Source organism: Nannobrachium achirus (genome assembly GCF_963921795.1).
Source record: "Nannobrachium achirus genome assembly, chromosome: 9".
In the NCBI taxonomy this organism is placed as follows: Eukaryota; Metazoa; Chordata; class Actinopteri; order Myctophiformes; family Myctophidae; genus Nannobrachium; species Nannobrachium achirus.
In genome coordinates, this window is record NC_137818.1 from 36,334,638 (window position 1) to 36,362,530 (window position 27,893).

At 41.5% G+C, this 27,893-nt stretch overlaps 2 protein-coding genes across 2 annotated transcripts in view; both read right to left on the minus strand.

The window, feature by feature from the left end:
* Positions 1-384: 384 nt before the first annotated feature.
* Positions 385-16,368, minus strand: cs (citrate synthase). The gene is made up of 11 exons (XM_080733493.1): positions 16,207-16,368; positions 7,991-8,038; positions 7,605-7,712; positions 6,000-6,065; positions 5,543-5,674; positions 5,263-5,451; positions 4,912-5,111; positions 3,631-3,760; positions 3,400-3,501; positions 2,782-2,991; positions 385-2,644 (listed from the first exon to the last, which is right to left on the minus strand). Exons 1-11 carry the CDS (start codon positions 16,255-16,257, stop codon positions 2,474-2,476), a joined length of 1,407 nt encoding a protein of 468 aa, XP_080589619.1. The 5' UTR covers positions 16,258-16,368; the 3' UTR covers positions 385-2,473.
* A 4,009-nt stretch (positions 16,369-20,377) lies between these two features.
* Positions 20,378-27,893, minus strand: part of LOC308291292 (inactive dipeptidyl peptidase 10) — a gene marked incomplete at both ends in the record, with an annotated part of 31,417 nt that continues 23,901 nt past the window's right edge. The window contains 10 exons of the mRNA XM_080733274.1: positions 20,378-20,595; positions 21,204-21,276; positions 21,971-22,029; positions 22,342-22,441; positions 22,541-22,595; positions 22,697-22,891; positions 23,290-23,356; positions 26,453-26,551; positions 27,230-27,277; positions 27,433-27,551. Coding sequence (XP_080589400.1) covers positions 20,378-20,595; positions 21,204-21,276; positions 21,971-22,029; positions 22,342-22,441; positions 22,541-22,595; positions 22,697-22,891; positions 23,290-23,356; positions 26,453-26,551; positions 27,230-27,277; positions 27,433-27,551 — 1,033 coding nt within the window. The remainder of the gene's footprint in view (positions 20,596-21,203; positions 21,277-21,970; positions 22,030-22,341; positions 22,442-22,540; positions 22,596-22,696; positions 22,892-23,289; positions 23,357-26,452; positions 26,552-27,229; positions 27,278-27,432; positions 27,552-27,893) is intronic.

Consider the following 27,893-nt stretch of genomic DNA (forward strand, 5'->3'; position numbering starts at 1 on the left):
ATCTGTGTGCTCGCTCAAACAAATGGCATCTTGGACGATTCCCTCAATAGGGTTCACAGCCAGTGCGTGAGCTCATGTAACACAGGTCATGTGTCTTGAGGTTGTAACTTTATCCCAAGCCAAATTTGTACTTCGTCATGAGACTGTGTCGCTTGCCGGAAATAACTGATTTTCAAGGGTAAACGTGCAGCACTGTACTGCTTTATAATGCTTCACAGTATTTACACCCAACAAGTTGGGCTTAAAGATCTTAGAACAGACCACTATGTATTTGCTGTGTGTAGGTAAGTAAGGGACATGGCATGGACTTTTTAGAAGAAGCATCAGTAAGTGCTACTCTACACAATGTCAACCTTTCTATAGCATGAAGAAAAAGAGACAATACGTGTTAATAAAAACTTTTATTTTTCCTTGTTTTAGTTTTCCTGTATTTCCTCTGTCAAGCACGTCTTGTCCATTTGACCCATCCAGCCCCGTTCCCAATGTTTTTTTGTTTCATTCCTTCTGATGAATCAATCTGCAACAAATTCCCTATCATGTACAGTACAACCTTTATCCTCCTCTATGATCAAAATAACTAGATATTCTAAAGCCCAACCACATGGAACAGTAACAGAATAATATTAACACAGACCCAATAAAGCTGCTAGGGAGAAGGAAGCAAGGCATGGTGAAGCAAAAGATTTACCAACTAACATGGAAAATAAATTTGAGTTGCAGCAGGCTGAACGGTCCAGCTTAAACTACACAAAATGGAGTGTGGACAAAGCAGGGAGCTACAGCGTGGGTGAGGCGGCTACAGACATAGGGCTTAATTTACACTTGGTTGCGTGCAGGCGGCTCCCGCTGTAAATAGCTGATCTACAAGTTCACAACATGTTGAAAACACGTGAGCTTGTGCATCTGCCATTTCCGGTGCTTGACACCCGCACACAACTAAGGATAACGCAGGCTTACGAGCAAGCTTGAAACATTCAAATTAAACACCTGCAATAAACAGCACCAGCTAAGCCAGAGAGCTAGGCAAGAAATCACTATATATACAAGATAGCTGCAATATAGGTTTGTTCATCGTTTTTCAAAACAGCAGAAAAAGTTTACATTTCCCAGTGATAACTGAGGCTGGACATTACACAGATGGTTTAATCTAGGTAATTATTTTGGTGGTTGGTTATACAAGCAACTTGTTTGAGTAGTGCTCATACATTCAAGCTATACATATATATATACCTATGTACACAAAGTATAAATAAAACCACAAAATGAGTTCCCACCAAAGACTACAGTATAGGTTTATACATATTTAAACACCCAAACCCTGCATAAAAATCAAACTAAATCAACCTGGGTCAAATAGGGAATCCAAGCTAGCAAGTGCTCATTTTGGAGTAGTAGTTGATGACTGAAGCGCTTTCGTCTGGGGATTAAATAACCAAAACAAGACGGGACCTCAACTAATAAAGGCTCCGGCTACCCACTTTTATTCAAGCTTGCTCTTAAGTCTTCACTGTTAGCAAATTATTATATCATCCCTCCAACATTCTGTTGCTGTACAGTTTTGCTTATTCTGATGGCTTTTTGGAGCACCCATTGAGGTCAAGACCCACTGAAGATTTGAAAGGTTAAATTGAGAAAAGTCAGGGAAATTGTTTCTATTTTGAAAGGAAAGTCATTTTGATCATAGAGGTGAAAGGTCATGAAAAATAATTACACAGTAAAGTTGGAGAGAAGGGGGAGATCAAAGATTTAAAGGGGCAGTATCTTTTACGTTATTTTCATTATCCTGAATGTGTAAATTGTTAAGTGGGGGGGACCTAAAATGGAGTGTTCATACCGGGAGTGATACACCGGGTGGGACAATGTCTGGGAAAATTGCATAGATGAACCTTTGAAATGTTATCAGTTTTATGTGAAAAAATAAAGAGATTTTTTGGGGGAATAATCTACAAGACAGGAAAAACCACAGTATGAGCCAAAAGCAGCAACAGTCGAGTCAGATGATTAGTAACTTGTTCTGAAGCTTTTAACTTGATGATACAATTGAAGTGTCATTCACCCCCCAAATTCCCTTTGAATGCCATTGCCGCCTCCAATTTGTATTTTCCATCCAGTGCCCAAAGAGAAGACACTACACTGAACATCAGGAACAAATCTTAGTAATAATTTCTGACCTTTTCAAAGTACATTGAGTGAGCCTACGCCTATTAGGGTAAAAGTGTGTATGGCCTTTTTCGCTTTTCATCTTCCATAGTTGGAGGCATGGTGTGAAAACTTTTCTATGTGAAACCAACACACTTTAACACTACCAGCATGAATATTTGAAAGGCCCTTTTTTAAATTGAGAAAAGCGTACTGTCTCTTTGAATCCCATTTCCCTGGGGTTGGGAAGGACAGGGGTCATCTTTTGTCTGATGTGTGATACTTCTTCCTTATCTCCCTTTACACTAACCCCCCACACCCATCAACCTGCTCTTCAGCCCGACTTGACCCCCACCAAGCCCATCAATCCATCAGTGCTCATGGACTTGGGGCGCTCCAAGGGGAATCCCAGGGCTCTGCTCCACACCAACTGGGCGAGCACACCCAGGGCTCGGGAGACGCCAAACAGCACAGTGTAGTAATTCATCTCAGTCATTCCATAGTACTGTATAGACAGGGACAGAGAGATGGGCAGGTCAGGATGAGAAGGACATAATTTCCCTTAAACAGTATAATAATGTAGACTGCAATAGCTAGCTTGTTTAAATGACGCTTAAGTCTCACCACCACCTGTTTTCTTACCTGCAGCAGCACTCCACTGTGGGCATCCACGTTGGGCCAAGGGTTCTTGGCCTTGCCTTGCTCCAGTAGCACATTGGGAACAATCTTATAGAGCTGAGCTACCATCTTGAACATGGGGTCGTTGGGCAGGTGCTTCAGGGCAAACTCCCGCTGACAGGTGTAACGTGGGTCAGTCTTCCTCAGGACAGCATGGCCATAGCCTGGCACAACCTGCGTCAGATAGATGGGGGGCAAAAAGTTGTATTGGCTGTGACGACAGAAGAGGGTATTATACATAAACCAAGACAGTAGCAGAGATGTCCTGTCATGAGGCTTAAGTTCAATTTATGTTTTGAATGACAAGTGTCACACTACATGTCTCAATGCTCCCCAAATATGTAAATAATTGTAAGGTAGTCTTGTGCAGCTCTGTGGTAACAGAGCATCTTCCCAACAAATCAAGGGTACGCAACATTTTATGAAGGCATCTAAAACCATTTTCCCTGAGATTGTCCTCCATTAAACATTTGTCATTTTGACATCACTTTCATTGTGTGACACTTTGTCGTGCAAAGCATAAATTGTCTGTACGCTGAATTACGGGTAGGCTGTAATGGAAGCTGATGTGTAACACTTTACCCTGCCAGACTTGAGTGTGTTCCAGATGTAATCCCTCATCCTCTCATCAGACACCTCTCCGCCGAGCTCCTTCTGCAGAGCTGTCAGCCACACCAGCACCTCCTGCAGGATGCAGAAGAGATTCCACATTAAGAGCAGAGTTAAAGACATTGAAACCACATACAACTGAACACTATCATCCTCAACCAACATATGGCTTATGTTTGGCCTGTTTTTCAGTTTAGTACAAACCTGATTGGCGAGGCCATGCAGCGGACCGGCCAGGCCATTCATAGCTGCGCTGAAGGACAGGTAGGGGTCAGACAGGGCACTGCCCACCAGGTGGCTTGTGTGGGCACTGACATTTCCTCCCTCGTGGTCACTGAGAAGGGGGGGTAGAGAGATAGGATGGCAACGAAAATGTTTATGAATCTGTTCTCAGAACAGAGTAACATTGATTTAGTTTAGACTTCATTATAGTGCCACATACATAATATGGACACTAGAGGGCAGTGTTTAGTCAACCTGTTATCCTATGACTCACTGAGGTGGGGGCTGGGCTTGCAGCCAAGCGCTGCTGCCTCCTGGCGAGCCCTTGTCTGAAGGGTGCATTGTTGGATTTGTTCACTGATTCAGAAAGTGTCAAGTAGTACTAATGCGGCCTTACACCCTAGAGTGTCATTCAATATGCTGCTACAGGGATTCCAGGGAGCTGTATTCCCTCCCTATTTGCAGTGAACCCACTCAGCTGGAAATGAGTTTCTTTCAAAGTTCATGTAAGTTCCTAACAAATACCAAGCAAGCATTCTTGAGGCAGGGACACAGGAATTGTACTGCTGTATGCTGTCTGATGTTGTGGTGGAGAGGAGCTCCTACTGTCTGAATACACAGTAGGTTCCAGTAGCAAGTTTCCCACCAGCTGTGCCGTGTTTCCCCCATATGCATTTAACAGCTGTGTGCCACTAGCCTAGCACAGCTAGACAATCCACCCATGTTAAAACAAGGTGGGGACTATACTGCAGTTAGTTAGCTGCATTAGTATATAGTCTGGCCAAGCCAGGCTAGCGTGCCACAACTCCAGATTTGCGAGAGATCTTAATTATTATGAAAATTATTAGTAGTATACAAGTTGTGGGCCAGATTCAACGCTGCTGTTACAACAACTTCATCCTAGTGGAAACACTGTGTGTCCCTGTATTTCACTGGCTTCAAAACCCTATCCTATGTCCCATGTGCAATAGTATTAACGGAATAGTGATAATGTTCTGTATTCATTAGTGAAGGAAATTATTTTCTCCTTAAGGGACAATGCTGTCAATGTCCTGCGGCTGCCTGAAAAACCTGTAATTCAACATTCTCCAGTTTCCCTACCCCAAGCCCACCAAATGTAGCAAAAATAGAGTGGCTGATTTCACAAGGCCCTGTTCCGTAAACACATGGAGCTGGTTAAAACAGGTTCACTTGAGTGTATTGCAATGTTGCTTGTTGACTTGCTCAAACTGAGGTAGTGCATGTTAGGAATGGGTGTCATACCTGTGAATAGTGAGGTAGAGTCTCATGAGCTCAGTGAACTGGGCATCAGTGTAGCCTAGCATGTTGGTGAAATTGTGGGACCAGTCCAGGTTGGAGTCAATGGCTCCAATGCTGCTGCCTTCACGGTACAGGTTGCGGTAGATCTTGGCAGCGACGCAGGGCAACTTGGCGATCAAATCCATGGAATCTTCATAGACAAACTAGGGGAACCGGGAGGTTGAGAAATCATTTACAATGTATGAATTCTGCTTTGTTTTTTTAAATGGGGTGTGACCAGCAAGAAGGAACAAATACAGAATGAATCATTACAAAGGAATGTATAAAGAATCCAAGATGGAATAGGTTCTGTACCTCCCAGTACTTTGACTTGTTGACGCCCTCAGAGTAGGCCCGGGCAAAGCTGCTCTCGCTGTTCAGAGCTGTGATAGCGGCACTGAACTGGGACATGGGGTGCAGGTTTGTGGGGAAGTTGTCCAGCATGGTGACAACGTGAGAGGGGAGAGCTGCTCTCTTGGCCCATTCTTTTGACACCCAGCTCACCTAGAGCACAGACGAGACACATACCAGGTTAGCTGGAAGAATTTCCCTGATTGAGTAATACTCCAACAACATGCTTTAACCTCCTTCTCACCTGCTCCTCAGTGGGCACCTGCCCTGTGACAAGCAGCCAGAAGAGGCCCTCAGGCAGTGGCTCCTGGCCTCCTGGGCCTTTGGGCAACAGTTCTTGACATTCTGGAATGCTGTAGCCCCGGAAACGGATTCCCTGTACACCAATGAGAACGAGAGGAAGAGCACATGGATCTTCAGCTCTGGCAATAAATCGTGGTCATTTCATTTCATGTGGCAGTATACTAGCAAGACATGTGACGAATGAGGCCACTGACACTAAAAGCAGTTATTCTTCAACCTCTATTAAGAACAGAATGCAATCTAGATAATCAAGCCAAGAGCAATTTAGCTAAGTGCCTATACAGTGTGATCATCTGCCAGTGCCAGGAGTGAGGAATGTTTAAAACAAAAAATATTTTGCAACTGAAAACATAGCATGTGTTCTTTTTTCTGTTAGGTTTCAGAATTGATATACACACCTCATCAGGATCCAGCACTGAAGTCTCATACACCAGACCCTTCATTCCCCTCATCCCACCATAGACCTACACAATAAAACATAAAAAATTATAACTATTAAATATTTCAAGTAGGGATGGTCCGATCAGGTTTTTTGGAACCGATCACCGAGCACCGATCACAAAAGTTTGATCACCCGATACCGATCAATCACCGATCCGATCAAGTTATTATTTATATATTATTTATATTTTCTAAATGTTAATGTTTTAACTTTAATTAATTAATTCACTCGTGAATTCATTTATATATTTGCCTTATAGTTATTTACCAGCATTACTATGTATTTATTATCATAGCAGTAACTAATTATTCCATCAGCACTGTGGAAATCAATACCCCAAAATGGCCTCAAGTGGGCATACTGAACGGCTGGTTGATCGGATGCACCGATCGGATCGGATCGGTGAATTTACCTTTTGATCTAAACCACAGATTATCGCCGATCACGCTTTGATCGGCCCGATCCGATCCATTGCCGATTGTTCGGTAACATCTCTAATTTCAAGTCATTGATTTATTGGGACCGTAGGTCGCATTTAGTAAGAAAACCTGCAGATCATGTGCGTGCGCCGTGCATGCGTCACGGCTCTGCCCATATGTGGACATATTGTGTCAGTCTCATGTTGTCTATGATGTCAGACATCAGCCATCTCCATATTTGGGGAAATATGTCCACATTTTGTCCAAGTTAAATAACCAACTGCAATGCGAGTCACACTTGAAAATGAATTCAGTCCTTGTCCCTTTTATGCCCATACTGTATATGGAGATCCCTGATGTCATCAATATTAAGCCCATATGTGGGAATGCCCATATATGGACATATTGTGTCAGTCTCGCCCTAAGGTGGTTACATATCACTTGGTGTACAAGTATATTGATCCAATTAAGAACCATACACACCAGAGATGTGTATTTTTGCGTGAATAATTTGCATTAATAAAGAGACAAATGTTTTTATAAACAAGGTTGATTTTTCACTGCAAATAAAAGTATAAACCTGTATGAAAGAGGACTCACCAAATAAATAGTTTGATGTGAAATATTCAGACATATTCATATGGTTTATTTGTCATATTCCCGCTGTGTTAAGACCTTTACACTGAAGAAATACAAAACAAACCCGGGCGAGTACCCACATGCTTAACTGCATTGTATGAAGTGACACCAGGTCCACTAAAAACAACCATGTGGACAGAACAGGCTACAGCCATAAAGTTTACCAAAAACAGGATCAGCTGTCAGAGTGTGTGTGCGCGTGCGGGAGAGCACGTGCTCTAGTTTGGGAACTAAAACACCGTAATTAGCCAGTCACAGTTAACATTGTAATGTCATATTGTGACCCCAAAAAGGTCTGACGAGTGAAACCTGATAGTAAATGGTTAGAGAGTCCAAGACGGGCTGTGTACCCCACAATACCGTGTTTCACACCAAACATCAGTGAGAATTCTGCTAGACTTTCACACCAAAAGCCTCTAAAATGAAAAGTTATTCCAAAACATCCCTCAACAGGAAAACCCCTTCTGATTTTAAACAAACACCAAATTGAGTTGAAGACTTACCATGTCAACAGTAATCTGTCCGATGTTGGTTTTGCCATACTCCTTTTTGAAGTTCTTGATCCTTGTCTGTTCTTTTGGGATAAGGTCTGACAGAACATCTTTTAGATTCTGGACAGGACAAATATAGAAATGGAAGATTTATACATGTGTTACACCCGTTTATTCCCACACACATTTAAATCAATATTTTTATATAAATAACTTGCTTAAGATTTACTTGATTCATTATTTTTGCTAGACCAATGAAATGCCCAGGATGTTTTGTTAATATATTTGTCAAAAGAGAGGGAAAAGGATGCCTTATTAAAATTATAATTTACCATCTCACATTAAGCACAAACAAAAGACTGCAGAATTCATCTTGATGTAGGACTAGCAATACTCACTGTTGATGCGCTGGCATGTCTGGCGGCCACAAGGACACCAGTGGCATTCTAAAGGGAAGACAAAACAAGTTTTACGTTTTGGTAAGAACAAAGAGCACAGTTGTAATTCTAGGCTAATCTAATTCTAGCCTAGCGTTAAAAGAACATCTCTAAACCACCTTGGATTGTCAGAGTCACAACATCCTTAAAGCCTTCATCCAGAGCTGCTCCATAACAAGCACACATCATGGTAAATATTATTCCAGATATCTTGAGCTATGGTGTTCACCGTAAATCTGGATTATGAGGCACGTTTATTTTGAAAAGGAAAGTATACAGTCAATACAGCTCTGATGCAATATGCAACAAATGGACGGTGCAAACGAGAGCAAGTAAACAAGATACTTTATCATAGAAGTGTCAAATCAAATCATCCTTTTCCTGATACAGTGCTACTCCCAGTAGCTCATTCCACTTCATCCCATATCCCACATTGGTAATTGCAGACATCGTGACTGGTCAGGCTACTAGAGTAAAACAAATTTACTCAGGACCATTTCCTGGACAAACACTAGATTATGGGCCAATGATCATAATGAAGAATGTGTGATCCATGCATAGTTGCATACACTGCTGCCGTGAAAGAACTGCACATTAGCAACTGTGATGACATCCATTGATGCCCACTCTCGTGAAACTAGAAAAGTCAAACAGGGACTATAGTCATTAAAACAACAGATCCTCCGATTCCTGGAGGTAAATTAAGGTGCCATAGCAGCAACCATAGATAGAAACGTAGTTTTGTTAGAAATATTAGACATGTACAGTATTTTCTGGACTATAAGGCGCACCTGACTATAAGGCGCACTGTCAATGAATGGTCTATTTTCAAACTGTTTTAATATATAAGGCGCACCTGACTATAAGGCGCACATAATAGACGCTACCGTTGCGTTATGCATCCAACAGATGGAGCTGTGCTAAAGGGAATGTCAATGTCAATGAATGATCCATATATAAGGCGCACTGGATTATAAGACGCACTGTAGTTTTTTGAGAAAATTAAAGGCTTTTAAGTGCGCCTTTACCGCCTTATAGTCCGGAAAATACGGTAGTTCATTTTATAAGATATGTTTTCATACCAAATACCTAATCGTACAGAGATAGAACAATAAGGTTCTAAAACAAGGGACACAATTCGAGTATAATTCTTGCAGTAGAGTTATGGCAAGCTTCCCTACACGTGTTGTTGACGTGCGGCTCCACTGGCCAATGAGGCATCTACCTATTTAGGTCTATGGCAACAACAGCCATGAGAATGAATGAGCGGTAGGTAAAGGCCTCTACACACCAAGCCTTTGCTAGGCAATCAAGCCGTCGATTGGCATCCATGCCAATGGAGTAAAGGCTCATTCCCACCGGCAGTGATAACGATGACGATAGCCATAAAATATCACAGCGATAATTATGCCTTCACATTTATGTCCGATAAAGTTATCGGACATCAATGTGAAGAGGCGTCAATACAACAGCCGCTCGCTCAGTGCGCATCGCGAGCTGTTTGTCAGAGATCCAGTTCCATATCGCTGTGATCTTAACCACATCGTTGTTGATCCTAACGATGTAGTTGTCGGCTATCGTTGTCTTTATCGGTGTTGGGTGGATGCTGCCGATCCACTTCAATTGAAACCCCACTTTTTTAAATCGTTATCGTCATCGTTATCGCTGCCGGTGGAAATGAGCCTTAAGGCAGAGAGTGAGTGAGACTGAGAAACACTGAAGGGACAGCCAAAGTGCAACCGAAACACCAGCATTTCACACAAGCAAATACTTTTATGGAACACAGCACACTCATTTCTGGAGTCTGTCATGAAAGCTACCGCCATGTTAACTTTTTCACTTCTGCAGTTTAATGTCAAAGTCAAAATGTTACAACTTTCTCTCAACAGCAACACTGTAATTGGATTGTAGTGTAGTATCTCATACGCCCTCCGGAGGAACAGCTGAGAGCTGATTGTCAGCTGTAGTATATCTGCAGTGTCTTCAAAGCATCTGGTCAATATTTGACTTTGAACATTGTTGAACACTGTTGTAGCAAGTCTATATCATCTTGATGCAAATCCACTGTCAACCTCTATGCCCCTTTCTCTTTGACTTATAAGAGCTCAGATTGAGTTGAATGTGCAGGAAAATGTATTTTAAATATCACTTTATTCGTTTGTATTTTACTTAGTTTAGACAGATATAGTGTGGGGCCTTAAGGGGAGCAAATGCTAATTTCATGCAAATTTGTCTTAAAGCGCCAAATTTTGCACAGATGTATCCCAGGGCATGCTCTAATGATTTAGCTGTGCAAAATTTGGAGCTTTAAGACAAATTTACACGAAATGAGCATTTGCTCCCCTTAAGGCCCCACACTAATACAGGCTTTATGAATGACATTCAGAAAGCTTATCACTGATCTGCAGCAACTCAGAGTATTAGTGTAGGTAGTACAGTAACTAGTATTACTAGTATTAGTAGTAACCTAAGTATGAACTTAACTTCTGTGTAATAGAATGTTCTTGAGCTTCAGTTAGGGGATTACAGTGTCAAGCTGAGGTGTTTGTTCACTTCTTCTTGAACTGTCTAAGGCATGTCCCAAAAACATACATTTGTATCTAAATGTATTGGTGTTACGCACCTAGGGCAGCTTTGCTGTCCATCAGTTTGTTTATTTATTATCAGTCACAAAATAATGAAAAGATACACAAGGATTAAGTAGAATGTGAGGGACAATGCCCAAACACCCTAGAACAGAACTACAACAGCATCTCTCTCTACGGCAAAATTGTAATTGGCTAGTAATGTAGATCCCATACACCAAACAAGACAGCGTGCAACAGTTTGGCTTGTTCCACTCCATAGCTTTGGTATGCAGTCAGGTTTAGGCCTTGCTCAGGGAAGAGGATGCCCCTGCCATGCATAATCCACCATAGGCACCTTCGGAGGTGCGACAGGCTCAAGGCCTAGAAGGAAGACCATCCTTCTGTATGAAATAATGCATAACCTTTTCGTTTGTGTCTTCCTTGGTATGTGTGTGAATGTGTGAATCATTTGGTTCTTTAATTGTTATTTTAGCTTGTAATTGCATTGTTTTATTGCACTGCAGCCCTACCCCAGGAAGAACAGTCACTGCTGAGGCAGTGAGTAATGGGAAGATAAACAATGGAGGCACTCCAAGTGCTGAGAGAATATTAAGTCATACAAATTCTGGTCCTTGGCCCACTGACGCACTATAATTAACTTATTTAAAGAAATGGCCTAGGGCCGAGATCACAGGCCTAGAGGTCCGGGCACTTGGGCTCTAATTCCCGACGACCTCTGTGGCGTGTCTCTCCCCCTCTTTCAAAGGATAAAATCATCTCCTTCCACCAAACACCATCATCAATTGTGATTAATAATAATGATTAACACATTAAGCTAAAATAATCATCATTATTACTCCCTACTCTGTACTCACAGCTAAATAGAGGTTGGAATCGTGGTGAAAAGTCATGAGGGAATCATGAAATAACTCACCCTGAGATTCCTAGTTAGACACCCTTTAGGATAGAAACTGTAGTCCTTAAATTTGACATGGTCTCACTCTCTGACATACATTACCTACACAATTAACTGAAAAAAGCTTAAGTGAAAACCATCATTCAGCTACAATGATTGAGGTAAGAATACAACTTTCTAAACCAGTTCAAGGAGTGAACATGTTTTCTTCTTTCGTTGATTTAACTGACTCAATGCAAAAATTCAAATTTGTCAAGTCACACCACAGAGCACAAGGGCAGAAATATGGATGAGGGTCTTTATACCTGGACTGAAAAGCTTTGCTGTCCACTGACACTACATACTCCAGAGAAGGTGAAGAGCAGTTCACTGCAGTGTAGTTTTCTAAAGTCTCACTTCACCCTTACTTTAGAAAATGACACTGCGGTGAACTCCTCCTCACCTTCTATCTATGGAGTATGAATGAGCCTTTAGTGCAAACATCTCTACTCTTTAGTTTGTTAGGCAATGGCCAGACTTCAAGACATTTTAAGGCGTTTTAAAATGGTGTTGTGACTGTTGTCTCAGCAACAGGCAAAATCTCTATATTTCGATGTCCTGTTGTTTCGAGGTCCCAGTACTCCGGTACATAGGTTTAAGGTTTAGGCTGTGGGTTAGCATTCACCAGGTTAGTTTTTACCTGCGTTGGCAGGTTAGCATTCACCTGCGTCGGCAGGTTAGAGTTCACCCGCGACGGCAGATTAGCGTTCACCCACAACGGCAGGTGAGCCCTAGACTACTGGCACCTCAAAACAGCACATCAGAATATCAATACACGCCCTCAGCAACAGACTCCAATCTCAGTTACAAAATGAATTGATTGTTTACATTCTATTTTTATGAATCCAAAACAGTATGAAAGTTTAATATCGGGGGGCGCCCGCTGGCCTACTAGTCCAGGCGCATACGACTTAGGCATTGCCACATAGGCATGGATGCCTGGCGGTGTCGCCGGTTCGATTCCCGATCCAGACAACCTTTGCCACATGTCACTCCCCATCTCTCCCCCCCATTTCCTGTCAGTCTAAACAAGACGTTGAAATGTCATCATAAGCTGGGGTGCCTGGTGGCTACATGCTGCTTGTGAATGTGAGGTCCCAAGTTTGAATCCAACTCCGGTCTTGTCTTACATGTCTCTGTTCTTGGTTACCTGTCTCTCTGGCATCATAGGCATGACTCTTAACATAAAATAGACAAATGTATCTGTTTTAAATGTCATATTCATATGGCAGATGTCACAGACAACGCCAAAACAAGTTGCTGGTGATAAAAATAGAATAGAGTCCTACTGTAGCTCAAGTAGTACTGCGATCAAAGTTTCAAGCCAAAGTTTCAGGATACTGTTGACACATACAGTAACAGTACAGCAATACAGTTTGATCTACCTGGGTTGGTTGATAATTGGGCAAAGAATACATATACTGTAACCAGCTATTAACTCATGATGACTCAGACTACACAATACATCAAGGAAAAGAGTCAGAGATAAACAAAAAGGCTGTCAGTACTGTATATACAGCGGGTGAGGTTGGCATCTGATACAAAGGAACATTGACTGGCATCCAGGTATGATGTCAAAAGCAAAATGGGAAGAACCTGCAATTGAGCCTACTGCTGCCAGTCCACTGAAACAGGACTCCCCTGACAAACTAAAGACACTATCAATGAACGGAGGAGTGGCTTCTGGGCCAAGAAGGACATCTGGCTTCCCTCCCACTAGGTGCAGACTGCAGATCACATTTGACAAGTGGTGTTGAGTAGATAATGCTCTTGCTAGTTCACGAATCACGAAAGAAACAAAGCTAAAGCCATGATTTCACTTCATTGTAGTTACAGATTGTCTACACAGCTGAAAGAGATTATGTAATACTGATTTTAAATATAGAGCACGAGTAACCTGTCACTCCTGACCACCAGTGTGCGGGAACCGGGTTAAGGGTGAGATTACACCACCCACAGGAGTGCAAAGGCCTCACCATAAACCCCATTTTACACATTAAGTAAAACAAACTGCAGATGATAACATAGAATTTAGGCTAATTTGGACCATATTGAAAATAGACTCGGATGTTGGAGCAATGCTTTTTCTGGTAGTGAGTGACTAAACACGGTATGTCTATACAGGGCAAAAAATAACCATCATGTGAATCATGTGATTTTGTTATTACAAAAGGCATTCAAGTTCAACTCATGATATTTACCAAATATTATTTGGTTAAAAAAAAAGAGAATTTACTATGGGCCGTTACAAATAATCCAGCCAATAAGGCTTCTGAAGAGATTAAGCTTAGAAAGAATGAATAAGCGTTACAGACAGTGGGTCAGTGGCACTGATATCAGGAGGAAGTGTGTACACACCAGTCGTCTCTGTAAAGAGTTCAGGGAAGCAAAGTGTTGAGTCACTGATTCTGACAAGATGAACTACATACAGTAAAGTCCTAGTCTGGTGCAAATTGCAACACTAGATCTTTTTGTAATATGTTGAATCTAGGGTTGCAATACCTCCCATTGGCAGCCAATGCATCCAAACAGTTTTTGTTTCTGATTGTATTGTGATTGATTGTATTGTACAACGGGTACACATTATGGTGTATTATTATTTTATGCTTTAACTATTGAAAAATAGCAGATATACAAAATCACAGCGCGCACCGAGTGCCGCGCTGCGAGCTTGTATATCTGCTATTTTTTTTTTTTAAAGTGTCTTTTGAATCCTTCTAAGGTTTTTTGAAAAAACAATGTTTCTATGTCAGCAATCTGGCCAGCCATCGTCAAAGAAAAGCTCATTTTCATTTAACTGGAGCTCAGCTAGTCTGTTCTTGAGAGACTACTATGTCAGTGGTTCTCAAACTTTTTCATGTGAAGGACCCCCAAAATGATATTTATGTTGCCACGGACCCGCATCTCAAAATATTTAGTTCCAGGGACCCCCCAGAAGCAAAATTTGAGTTACAAACATTCACTTTAAAAATACATATATTCAAAGATTTGCACACATTTTCACGACTTTTTCAAAAATAGCAGATCTACAAGCTTGCAGTGCGGCACTCGGTGCTGCACTGTGAGCTTGTATATCTGCTATTTTTCTATGGCTAAAGCATTCAATAATTCTAGGCCTAAATGGGTTAAACCAAACTCACCAACATTGCGGCTGTATGGAAAGCTTGAATTATCCTCTTTCTATCTGCAAAGTGTTTGTTTCATAAAAATCCACCGCAGACATGTTTTGAGCTACTTTCTGTCATGGAGAAATCACTCAATGGTCCTGTTTACCACATGTTTTTAAATTCCACAGGCAGCTGGATGTTGCGTTGTTGAAGACGCGCACTTCCAAACTCCAACACCTGCACGGAATTCCTTGACAGAAAGTAGCTCATAACATCATGCCACGGTGGATTATTATGAAACAAACACTTTGCAGATAGAAAGAGGATAATTCAAGCTCTCCATACAGCTGCAATGGTGAGTTTGACGTATTTTAATACAATTAGATAGCACAACTGTTTAGATGCATTGGCTGCCAATAGGAGGTATTGCAAGTTTGAACCCTAGATTCAACAAAAAACTAATCTAGTGTTGCAATTTGCAGCTCGTCTGGTGGGAGGCACAAGTTGCTCCAGGGTCATTGTGATGAGTCTGACTTTAAGGCAGTCTTGGGTCACCTGAGTATGACATTGAGTTCAGGACAAGAAAGATCAACAAGATCCAACTCACTATCACTCATATTACTTAAGTAGGAGCCAAACAGGCCAGTAGGTACTGGCCTTTAAATTATGATCATTATTATACATTTGGCCAAATGTTATGGGAACATTTGCATTTGGTGTCTAATGGGTGATTATGAACCCAGCCCTGCAAAAATAATGTAATTTGGGAAAGAAAAAAAGATAATAGGTTCTGTGGATTTATTATATTAACGGGTCATAAACGAATTATTGTACATTTTATCTCTGGGTTATCAACAAATTAATAGATAACGTTATCAACATCAATCTTTCACGTGAAGGTCAAGGCAGGCAGGGGAGGGGGTAGCAGGTAACGTTATTGTTTGACAGCAATAGTAGTAGTGATATGGCACTGACATAATGCAGGCTAGAACGCAGTAAGGATTGCATAACAATACACACAACAGGACATTCTTAGTTATCACGGTTCACGGTTATAGACCAGTGACATAAACTCAACCAGGCTACTATGACAATGCCAGGCTAACAACTACCAAGCGAATATAAGACAACTTAGACAACGGACGGTATTACGGCTTAACAACTCTGTTGCCTTAGGCAAAATAAATGAAATAAAATAAATACAAGGTTTTATCTATAAACTGCTCTCAATGTAGTAGTTTTAAGAGCTAAGCCCTTTAATCGGGGACGTATGTGCTGACACAAGTGACACAATGTGCTTGACAGCGCTAACATTAGCTAGCATACGAGCTAACGATCGTCAGCCCCCCTAAACAGCCCAGATCTACAAGCTCACGGAGCGTCGCGGAAGCCAAGCTCCGTGAGCTTGCATATCGGGCTATTTTCGCAACGCGACGCCGCCGTACGACGAAGCAAACCGGTGGAGGCTTTAGCTTTAGGCTAAGCTACGGCTAACTTCCACGGTAGCAGGGGTTGCTGCCATACAAGTGAATTCAAGGGCCCCCTTACCTTTGAATTAAGGAGTTTCGGCGCTAGCCGGCTGAGAGACAGAAAGGACATGGCGTGTGCGTCAAGGTGTCGGTTCCTCTGGTTGATAAATGGAGTCAGAAAGCCAGTGCCAGTGCGCAAGCCGCGGAGCCGCTTGAAGGTGAACCCCTCCACAAAGCAGAAGGTTGAAGAGAGGGATCCGGGCCCGCAAGCAGCGCCGCTGTTGATTGGACGAGGCCGGCGTGCGTGGTCACGGCCACAGCGTAAGGGAGATCCGATTGGCCGGCTGATTATGGTGAGGATGTTGATTGGAGGTCAGCAAACTGTTGGTATAGTTTTATCTGACTGGAGATCAGAGAGAGTGGGCCTACTACTACTTATTTCTATGTTATATGAGGTCAAAAGGGACCCCAATTGAAAAAAGCCCCAAAAGCTTTATGAGGTGTCCTTTTAGTTGACCTTGTACCAGTGAAGTTACTGTACTGTTATGAAACTGTACCTTTTTCCTATGCAAACTCTAAAAGCTCCTTTTCCACTTACATGGCCCAACACCACACCACTCCACACTGCCCACTTGTGCTATGTTTTCCAATACAAGGGCCTGGGTAGAGTGGTGTGAAAGTGGTGCCAAACGTGATACTAAAAAGTATCCAATCCAGAGTAGGTCTGAGCTAGACCAAACAGGGCCAAACACTTCATAATGACTGATCACTCACTGACTTTTCATTTAGGCCACCAGGACATAGTTGTAATACATGATAATAGATTCTATTGTGTTATAATCACTGTTATAATCTATTATAGTGTATTATAATTATCATAGTAATTGTAAAAATATATATTGTATTATAATCAGGGTCAATTTGTTTCTTACCGATAGGGGTACTTACTTTTGTGTAATGGAAAATGTAGATATGTTTATGTGGTGCGGTGTTGTGTAGTGTGGTGCTAAAGCTGCAGTGGAAAGGGGGCTTAATAGAGACAAGTCTTCAATCATTCAATACTGTATTTTCAAGATCGAGTGTGTTGTAAACCATTGTATCACAACAACACAAGACTACAAAAAGTAAAGGGGTTTGTACAGTAGGTAGACTATATCTATAGCAATGGCTATTTCTGTGTACTAATGCAAAAGTGTTTCTCTAGTCTAAACTAAAGCAACTTGCATTTACAGTACAGTACAGTACAGTGCAGTGCAGTGCAGTGCAGTGCAGAAGGATACTATAGCTACAATACTCTGTATAATGTAGTATTGTGTGTGTGTGTGTGTGTGTGTGTGTGTGTGTGTGTGTGTGTGTGTGTGTGTGTGTGTGTGTGTGGTGAGCTGCTAACCAGCTGTTAGTTGGACCATAGCTGTAGGGGAAAATTACGTATTTTCAGCCCAACCCAGCTGATTCGCTGCTCACTTGAGGGGCACGTGAGCAATTAGGGGTTAAAGGGATATTTCACTTTCAACAGGGAGCAGTGGTAGGGCTTCTCTCCACATACAAACCCAGTGTAACTTCAAACTCCATTTTAACCATGATTCATTAAAAACACCCATTATTTTTTCTGGAGACTCATTTTACCTTCCTAATACTTGAGCAGGCCGTGTTTTTTTCGATAACTTTTTTCATTTATTTTTTATAATTATTTGGAAAAATTGAAAAAATGAAATTGAAAAAAATAATTATTAAAAATAAATGAAAAATGTTATCGAAAAAACACGGCCTGCTCACATATTAGGAGGGTAGTATGAGTCACCAGAAAAAATTATGTGTGTTTTTAATGAATCTATCATGGTTAAAATGAAGTTTGAAGTTACAATGGGTGTGTGTGGGGAGAGGCCCTGGGCCTGGAGGGCCTGGTAACATTTACATCAAATATCTAAATATTCATTCAAGCAAATGAAAAACTGTTCAGGGTGTTCATAAAAGCCTGATTAGATGGTAAAATTACCAAAAGTTTTTTTGAAAGTGAATTACCCCTTTAAGAGTCTTGCTCAGGGACACACATCGACATTGCTACCCTGGCCGGAACCAGGGAATCGAACCAGGGGCTCTGGTTCCCCAGGTGGGCTCCCTAAACCATTCAGCTAATAAAAGGTTACATAGTGCCTTTAATGTTTGTCATTATTGATTATTTTGAGATATTAAATCATTATTTATATTTTCAGATACTTATTTATATTTTGAGAACGTTTTCGGTTTTATTTTGAGATATTATTTAGTTAGTTTCTAATTATTTTGAGATCACTATTTTGAGAAAGTGTCTCATTATTCTGAGATACCAGTAAGACGCCTAAGGGCGACAAGGTCGCACCATGTCTTGGCCATCTGGCCAGTGATGTATATCGGACCAGTTACCAATATATGGAGACCCCTGGTATCCACATATGGAGATCCATGTACTGTATACAGAGATATGCTGTGAGACCCCAAACATGCTTACTCGGTTATTCGTTATGTGAAAGTCCTATGATGTCTATGACATCTGACATCATACATACAATCCCTTTTATGTCCATATATGGAGATCCCTGTCTGTAGAACCAGCCACACAGATATGGGCTGTCTTGGCCATATGGATTCTGTTAGTGGTATGTGGCCGATGGCCTCCATATATGGGCATTCCCATATGAAGTCCTGTTAGATATGGGCTTAATATTGATGATATCAGAGATCTCCGTATGGGCATGAAAGGGATTCTGTGTTAGTGTGGTTCCCCTGACATCACAGTGATGTCAGAGCTGATGTCAGAGCAGAAAACCCATAGACCGTAAAAAAGCGTACACGGACAGACGTTTGGACGGACGGAGACATGATGTGCCATTTTACAAACTAAACTGCGACCGAAGGCCAGTCCATACTCACTCCGAAACCGAACTTTCCAACGTGCAGCTTTCCAAACTCTAATTCGGGCTAATACTTTTCAGAAGTTCCGAGTGACGTCATATTTTAGTTGAACCGGACCTTTCAGACGAAAAGTTGGGTTTCAGAGAGAGTATGGTCAGGACTCATTATTTCAAGTTTCTCATTGTAACGACTTACAGAAATGGGCTTCTATAATCACTTCACATTTTATCAACCTTGCTTTAAAAACACCAGTACCATTGCTCACTGTAATCACCATTTAGAGCAATGGTTACAGATACCAATCGGTGGTTGCCAAGCTTTGCAGGAGGTTCAGTTTGCAGGGATCAGATATAGAGACATGGTATTAAGGCCTCTACAGACAAAGCCTGAGATCAGAGATCTGCAGATACCCAGAGGCATACATTCTGTTCACAGAAGATTGAAGTGAAGTTTCTTTTTTTCCCATCTTTTTTGCTGTAAAACAAGAACTTCAATATTTATTGAGAAGAAAGGTTGAAAAAGGGAATAGTGTGTGGTCTCTCAGGTCAGGGCGTTCTATTTCAAAACAGCTACATGCAGTTTGTTTGATAGTCTTCTCCATAGTGGTCAGTCAAGATCTCATCCAACATAACAGTTCATGCTTCTCTCTGGAAGAGTTGCTTTTTTGGGATGCAACATACAGTAGCAGCCAACTTATTGTTTCAAAGAAATAATCACATAGTTGCCATTATTTCCCAAACATACAACACTGAAATGATAGGAATGGGCACCACAATTCATAGATAGTTAATACATAGTGGATTATTTGGAGTTGTTTTGAATTTTTTTAATGACTTTTTACATCACAACTGGTGCGGTGAATAGCATAATCATTCTTTATCACATTAATATGAAACTAACATTAATAAAACTTGGAAAAGTCCATGTGGTGTATTTGGCACATTGAGGATGAACAGTATGCATGACATACAGTAACAGCATTTAGGCAGAGTTTTCACATTAACCCCTGCTGGGCTGAATGAGGAGCTGCAAAACACAGAAGGACGCATTGTAAACAACGCCATGTCATGCAGCCATTACGACATGCATGTTTTCGACTAGTTTGTAAACTTTGGGTAGAATCAGTAGCCTACTAGCTCACACGCCACCTCTTGTGACTCATGTAAACAAACAGGGCCTTAAACATATAACAGCACAAAGAAATTGTGTCGACAAAGGTATATACGTTTTTTATTGTTGTAGGCGGTGAAGCCGATATGTTTGGTCCCCACTCATGTGCTCTTGTGCCTGGTAGTTCGACCCAAGTTAATGCATAAGATGGTACATTGTCCTCAGAGTGTCCCTCTCCAGAATAAAACTCAGTCATCCTCTTCCTCTGGCTCTTCTACGGGAGCTAAGAGGAGGCTGTGTCTCAGGCAGGTCTGAAGGTAGTTCACCACTGTTCGCTGGAAGTGTTGGATGCTGCGCGGCTCTCTGAAGTCGTGACCCTCGTCTGGATACAACTGCAATGAATAGTTGGCCTCCACCTTCACCAGACGGCTCAGGAGCTCAGCGCTGTGCTGGAAGTGTACCCGCGCTGTGTCAAAAGAAAGAGACACACGCACGTCGCACGTACATGAAGAAGTTCAACCCAAGAAATCCAGACCATACCGAGGCCTGTCACAATTATTACATAATATTCGTCTAATCGCAATTATTTGACATAATCACAATTATTTTCAGGCACGTGCACACATAGACATCAAAGCCAAACAGAAATGTAATTGTCAACAACAAAAACACAATAAATCCTTAATCGCAATTATTTGAGTAATATTTAATCGTCACGTAAAATGTCATAATCGTGACAGCCCTAACCATACCCAATTCACCCTTTGTCAAGTCCCGCCTGTTGTCCCGCCCTTCTTCGCACCAAAAGTCCTTTCTCTCCATCCACTAACATTGAAATTCAGTTGCTTCTTATTGTTATTTTACGTATTCAATTCTCATTTTAAACTTGGTTTCAGTAAAAATGAGCCTCTCAGGTGCAGTATAGTGACTGGGCATGTTTTTACCGGTAAATGTTTTTATTTCTCCAACATAAAAAAGGCGGAACAAGGTAGAAAGAGCCAGCTGGTTGGTCAGTCAGGGACCAATCAGAAGGCTGACAAAGGGTGAATTGAACATTGTAGACTGATTTCTCACCATCTGCAGTTCCATGAAGTAGGAGGAAATTTTCATCTTTCAGCTTGTTAACCTCTTCCAGCAAAGATGCAGACTTAAAAGGTAAGAAGAAGTGCAAGTAAATATTTTCCAAGTATCCAGCCATAACCAGCCCTAGTAACATACTAGAGTTACTAGGGCCCAAGATGGAGGGGCCTTAATTATTTTATACTTTAGCTATTTAAAAATAGCAGATATACAAGCTCACTGTGAGCGTGTAGATCTGCTATTTTTGAAAAGTCGTGCAAATCTTTGAATATACAGTATATATTTTTTAAGCGAACATTTGTAACTCAAATTTTGCTTCTGGGGGGGTCGCTGGAACGAAATATTTTGAGATGGGGGTCCATGGCCAAATTGTAAATACATATAATTTTGGGGGTCCTTCACATGAAAAGGTTTGAGCACCGCTGACATAGAAAACATAAAAAAAACGGTTCAAAGATATTCAAAGACTTGCACAAAGTTTCACAATTTTTAAATTCTGTGAGCTTGTACGGTACATCTGCTATTTCTCAATAGTTAAAGCACAAAATAATCTGTAATAATGCAGTGCCAGTCTAAATGGGTTAAACCCCCCCCCCCCTATGAAGAACATTCATGGGGGGCCCGCAGTGAATCCTTGCACCCTGGGCACAGAATCTGGTGCGACACCCCTGGCCGTAACAAGTCTTTGCAACTGATCATCAAAACACGTTAATGAAATAAAGTGAAACAATAGGTCCAGAGCTTTATTTTTAGACACTCACAGAGTAAGTGTGTTCCTCCTTGGCTGGAAGGCCTAGGTACCTCTCTGAGAAGGCAGCACCTGAAAGAGGCAGAATGTTTTTTTTGGTGTAGGATAAATGCTTTTACACAACAATACGAGACTTCTGATGAATATAACTTTATTGCTGATGGTGTGAAACTTTACTGAGTAGTAAAACTCTAAATGCACTTTGACCTTTATGCCTTCTTTTATTGCCATATTTTATTCCTTCTATTCTTTAAATGCCTTTCTATATGGTTGAATTACCATTGTGTATGAAATATGCTATAAAAATAAAGTTGCCTTGCATTGCCCTTGAGCATAACTACTGTTCTAAGTGCTTACTGAATGAATTGCATAATTTCAACTCACTGTACAATCTGAAGTCAGTTATAGGTGTCACTGCGGCTGTACATTGAAATAATTTGTCTGTTGCTGCCAACATCTTGAGGGCTAAATAACCTCCAAATGCCTGTAAGGAAAGCCATAAAAATCACAAAAACACAAAACCAATCAATTTTATCCATGTAGTTAAGAGAAATAGAATCTCCCAATTTAAACACAAACCAACCTTGCCATAGAGGGCCATGCGACGATCGTCAATGTAAGGCAGCTGCATCAACCATCTGCGGAAACAGGTCAAATAAAGTTCCGTTTATCAACACACTGAAAATACCCAGAGATAAATCAATGACAAAGCCTAATGACACGTTTGCAGGTCACTGACTCCACTACTCCAAGTTGATCTTTGACTCGAAGTGAGCCAAGCTTGCGTGGATCCACAGTGGAAGTCTTCTGTCCACGGCCAACCCCACTCCGCCCATCCACCCAGGCCAAGGCCACATTATGTGTGCTGGAGAGGACCTGAGGCCAGCCCAGGGCGAATTCCTCTGTCACTGCTTGACTGCCAGGCACTCCATCTCTGTATGGTGAATGGCAACAGAAGGATCATGCCATCTGATTTCACACTTGTAAGTTGCTCTGGATAAGAAAAGTCTGCTAAAGAACAAATGCCTAAATTGTAAGCAAGATGAGCTGGTATGTTAAGAGGTATGAGGCTTGGTAGAGAATGCAAAAGAAGGCTAAAGATCAGAGGTCATAAAACATGTCACACTGAACCACCTAGAGCTTTTCAGCCAGCTTGTCACAGTCAATAGCATTTATTTAGGTCTCATATAAAAGATAATTTTCATAATCTAATGTATCTAAATTCAATTGAAATTGAAATGTTGCTGCTGTACCTAGCCTCATAGCTTGATATTTCACGCACGCATGCAATGACACCACTGACCACTGTGGCTGTAATTCAGTCATACATACACAATGATGAGCAGAGGGTGCAGGGTTGCCTCATAGCCCCGAGGCAGAGATAGCTTCAGGTGCAGATCTAATGAGTGTAAAACAAAGGCATGTTTTCATTGCAGTTCCGGAATTTTCCCGGCAAAATAAATAATTATAATTAGCATAACTTGCCGGGAGTTTAGTTTTTTGGGTGTTTTCACATGCCCTCATCGGCAGCAAAAATACTGGTATCGCTCGTTTTCACCAAGCCATTGCGACGGGATCAAAACCAGTGTTGCCAGATTTTGCAAGAGAAATAAGCAACCAGGTGTACAAAAATAAGCCCCAAAAAGTGATATTATCTAGCCACACGAGCACTTTAAAACTATACGCATCGCCACATTAGCTACTTGAAAATTGCCAATCTACAAGCTCACAACAAATAAACCGCAACCAGCCACTATCAATACATACAAGCAACTTTATGGAAATCAAGCCCAGAGTCGCTTATAATTAGCAGACATGGCAACACACGGACTGCAAAAAACAGTCTCCGCAGTTCGGTTTGGTGCGTCTCTTCTCTCACCCTGAACGCTACAAATGGATTTAACAAAATATTCTTCATGCAACGACACAAGGTTCAGAAAGGATCGCTCATGCGTTATGCAACCTGTTGGGGGGAAATCTCGCTCTTAACAGCGAAACGCTCCCCCCATGCACTTGTGGCTTGTGGGCTTGTAGATTTAGCTTTTTTTTCACGCGTCACTGTAAACGATGGATGACCATGCAGACTCGATGCTCGCTGCTCTGTAAAACACTTTTAATCATGCAACGAGGAGAAACTATTAACTAATAATGCAGCTCTTTGAGTTGGTTAAGATTCCAGCTTTCATCACAACATTACGAGCGCATTGCATCCCGTATCATCACGTTCTCCAGACCGTTCTCAAAACCCACACAGTTTAATTAAAAATAGGCTATAGAATACAAATAAGTTTGAACCATGAGCAAGCTCATAAGGTTCAGAAAGGATCGCTGCATGATGCAAGTGTTGCACTTGTGGGCTTGTAGATTATTAGCTGTGTTTTTTTTCACGCGACACCATAAACGATGGATGACCAGAGAACGAAAGAAATAGACTTCTGCTGTGTTTGTCAATGCGATTCTAGCCTAAATAATTAATCCCCTATTCAAGGTGAAGCTGTAGACCTACTTTATTTCTATATATTCCTTTACATTCAGGTCGTTTTCAATCCCAGATACAATGTTTTAAACTGTTAACTGGCTCCCTTCATGCACCTGGTTGTCAAAAAAACGGCAAATTCACGGCATGCGTTTTCACTGGAGGGAAATTTGTATTGTCACGGTACTTTAGGTAAAAATTACTAGGTATTTTCCCGTCAAATTTCGGCCCCCAAAACTGCCGGGACACAAAATAAGTGGCCGTTTTCACATGGCGTGAATTTCAAAATTGCCGTCATTTTTGAAAAAACACCCAGAAGTTTTGCTCAGTGAAAACGGGGCTCAAGATAGTAGTATGTCAACTGTCAACGGAGGTTTTGGTAGAGCTGTAGGTGATAAACTCATCACTATTCAGTGTCTACAACATCTCCAATCACTGGACCAGTAAATTAGGCCCCTTGGGGCTGATACTGTATGTGCTATTATGTTAATTATATGAATAGGTCTCATGTGGCCAGACCCACTATCTTATGATGAAGGGTCTACAGTATATTACAGGTCAGTGAGTCCATGTTTTGCTAGAGAAGATGCCTAGGCAAGCCCCTATTAGCTGGACTTGGTTGGTCCATAGACTGGTATCACTTTGTTTTGCAGCATCCTGATCTGGTCTAGAGCGGATAAAGCCTGTACGGATATAGGCTGTGCTCCTCTCAAATGATTCCCCTCGGCCAGAGGTGTCATCATTTTATCAATATTATAATGTATTATGTGTATGTTTATGAATCCGACTTCTTGGAATACTTTGTTTAGTATGGTCTGTAATGGTAATTTTAGAATGCCAATCTATTCTATTTCTTTTATTCTCTATCTAATTGTATTTGGACCATAGAAGTGTTACCTTCACAGCAGAGGTATTTTCAGAGCTCCTGTTGCTGTCATTTCAACAACTGTTAGGTCTATTCCTGCTACACTGTTCTCTTTTGGCTGATCCAGCAATACCATTGATGTCCATACGTGTAACAAGCCTGTACGTCTTAATATGGGCGGACTTAACTTGACAGTCAGCATTTTCCTACTGTGAGTGTGTAGCCTGTTTATAATTATCTCCATTTAGGAAGAGCATCACCCATATGACACTTCAGGTCGTCTTCTGCCCCATGGGATCCAAGCTCTGGTCATGGAGGCCAGAGCTCTGATGCTGTATGCCGTTTCTCTGTTACTGAATCTTCTTAAATACATTTTCAACCTCCACCCTGACTGGATATTCATATTTTCCATTATAGGCCATACTGTATTCTAACTTGTATAGTGACTGGCAAAACTATATAGATTCAGCATTCATACTGTGGAACAATAACATTGCAGCACATATATTATAGAGGAATTCTAGAGAAGTAACTGAGACTGGACCACCCTAGTCAGTTTGGAATGAAAACCAGAACCTGGAGACACCTTGTTCCCAGCCTTACTCATCTGTGAAGGGGTGACACGAGGTTAGTTGATCCATAGTTGGTCAAGGGAGATTTGTGGTTGGTCAGTTCCTATATCTGTCACACTTAGTTTTGTGTCTTTTCAATAGTTGTGCCCCAGTTGGTATTGGTAGATATCTGGCTAATTTGACTAAGACTAATGTGAATTGACTCACAATAGAGATAAACAACACAATACACAGAGGGAATATTTAATGCTGGCTCCCCAGATAGGGCATGACTTAGAATATCACTCACAAGAAGACACCAAATCAAGCAATTAATGTTTGATTGGCTCTCTCTGCTGTATTTGTCCACTGCAGTCTGAAATATGTGCAGCCAGAGCCTCTTTGTCACGGCTGGATACAGTGGGTGCAACTGCAGTCGGTAATGGTAATTGCTTGGGAAAGGTATTGATCCTTCTGGGAGAATTCATTGTGATTGTGTTTTTTGTGTGGCCAATACTGTATAAGTAAATGTTTTTGCTCAATAAGCACCCTGGTCAGATGACGCTATAATAATGAATACAAAAACAGGCTTCTCTACTGTACCATGGTTATCTGCTGAGAGGGTCCGGAACAATGTCTCCGGGAGTCTCTTCTCCTGCAGTGCTTCAGAAAGGGGACTGTTGTCCTCCAGAATAATGTATCCTTGAAGAAACAAAATGAGGGTACAGTTCTGAGTATGCTATGCTAAGGTAAAATACTATGGTGTCAGGTGATTGTGCATATAAATATGGGATGTACAGTAGTATCTTTCATCCTGAACATCATGTTAGTCTATCGCGTCTTCAACAGGGGTCCGGGACCCCAAGGGGGTCCTCAGAGTCCTCCAAATCTTTGTGCGATAGAAAAAATGTTTCCCTCACTTTTTATATTAACCACTTGAAACCTAGCCCTAGCGTCCATATTCGGAGAACTTTAGCCAAAAATAGCAGATCTACAAGCTCACAACGCCTTGTGCTGCGAGGCGTTGTGAGCTTGTAGATCGGCTAGAACATCTCTCTCTCAGCTAAGGCGTCCTTGGCCTGAAAACGTTGAAGACCCCTGGTCAATCGGGTAGAAGGCTACTGTAGTGTGGATCAATGCTTCATGTTGAGTCCAAGACTGCTCTAACCGGGAGCTAAAGACAGAGGGCAGTGTTCTCAAGCAAACACTATTGTCATAAATATGCATCTACTGTCTGGTCCATACAGAATAGATAAGCGTTTCCTTGGGTATGCCACCCTCTACAGGCTGTTTGTAAAATGTCTAATGGGCATGAGTACAGTGTATTGCTGCTAGCTGGATAATTACACCATTAGTCAGGCACGCAGATGTGATACTCACTGTAGGGGTCCTTTGTATTGTGAACAGTCACTTTAGGGATTCCTGGACCTGGGGGAATTGTTCAAAAGACATAGTTATACAACAGAATTGAGATAAAAGAGTATTAATTGCCTAAGCAGCATGGATCTTTAATGTTCTTTGTGTAGGGGCATGCTTCAGTGCTCATGGGTGCAGGTGTGCGTATGTCAGTGTGGAATGTTTACCTAGGCAATAAAGAGTGAAATGAGTCTGATTGGGACTGAAATCAACTTTGACAAAGCTACATCCATCAATGAGGTCACAGGAGATGCACTGGCGCTCAAAGATTCCATCCAGGTCCACACTGAGAGATAAGAGTAGCGTAGTGTTATTGATTACACTTGAGAGAATGTGAGTCTGAAACTATTTGTTGTGCTCCAAGATACAGTCAATTGATTGCCTGCATATTAAGCAATGTATCTGTGTCCAGAGACAAACAATTCAGACGATCGACCTCCCATGAACAAACAAGATCAATAACAGTGAATATCAAAGCCATTTGACTTTGTAGCACTGTTAGGCTGAGTCCAGTGTACTGTAAATGTCTGCTAATAGCAGACACAGCTAAATTCAGATGGTGTTCCTCCACTATAGTATTAAGTGATCCTCCTCAAGCCCCAATCTACAGTATGTAATAAAAAGCATT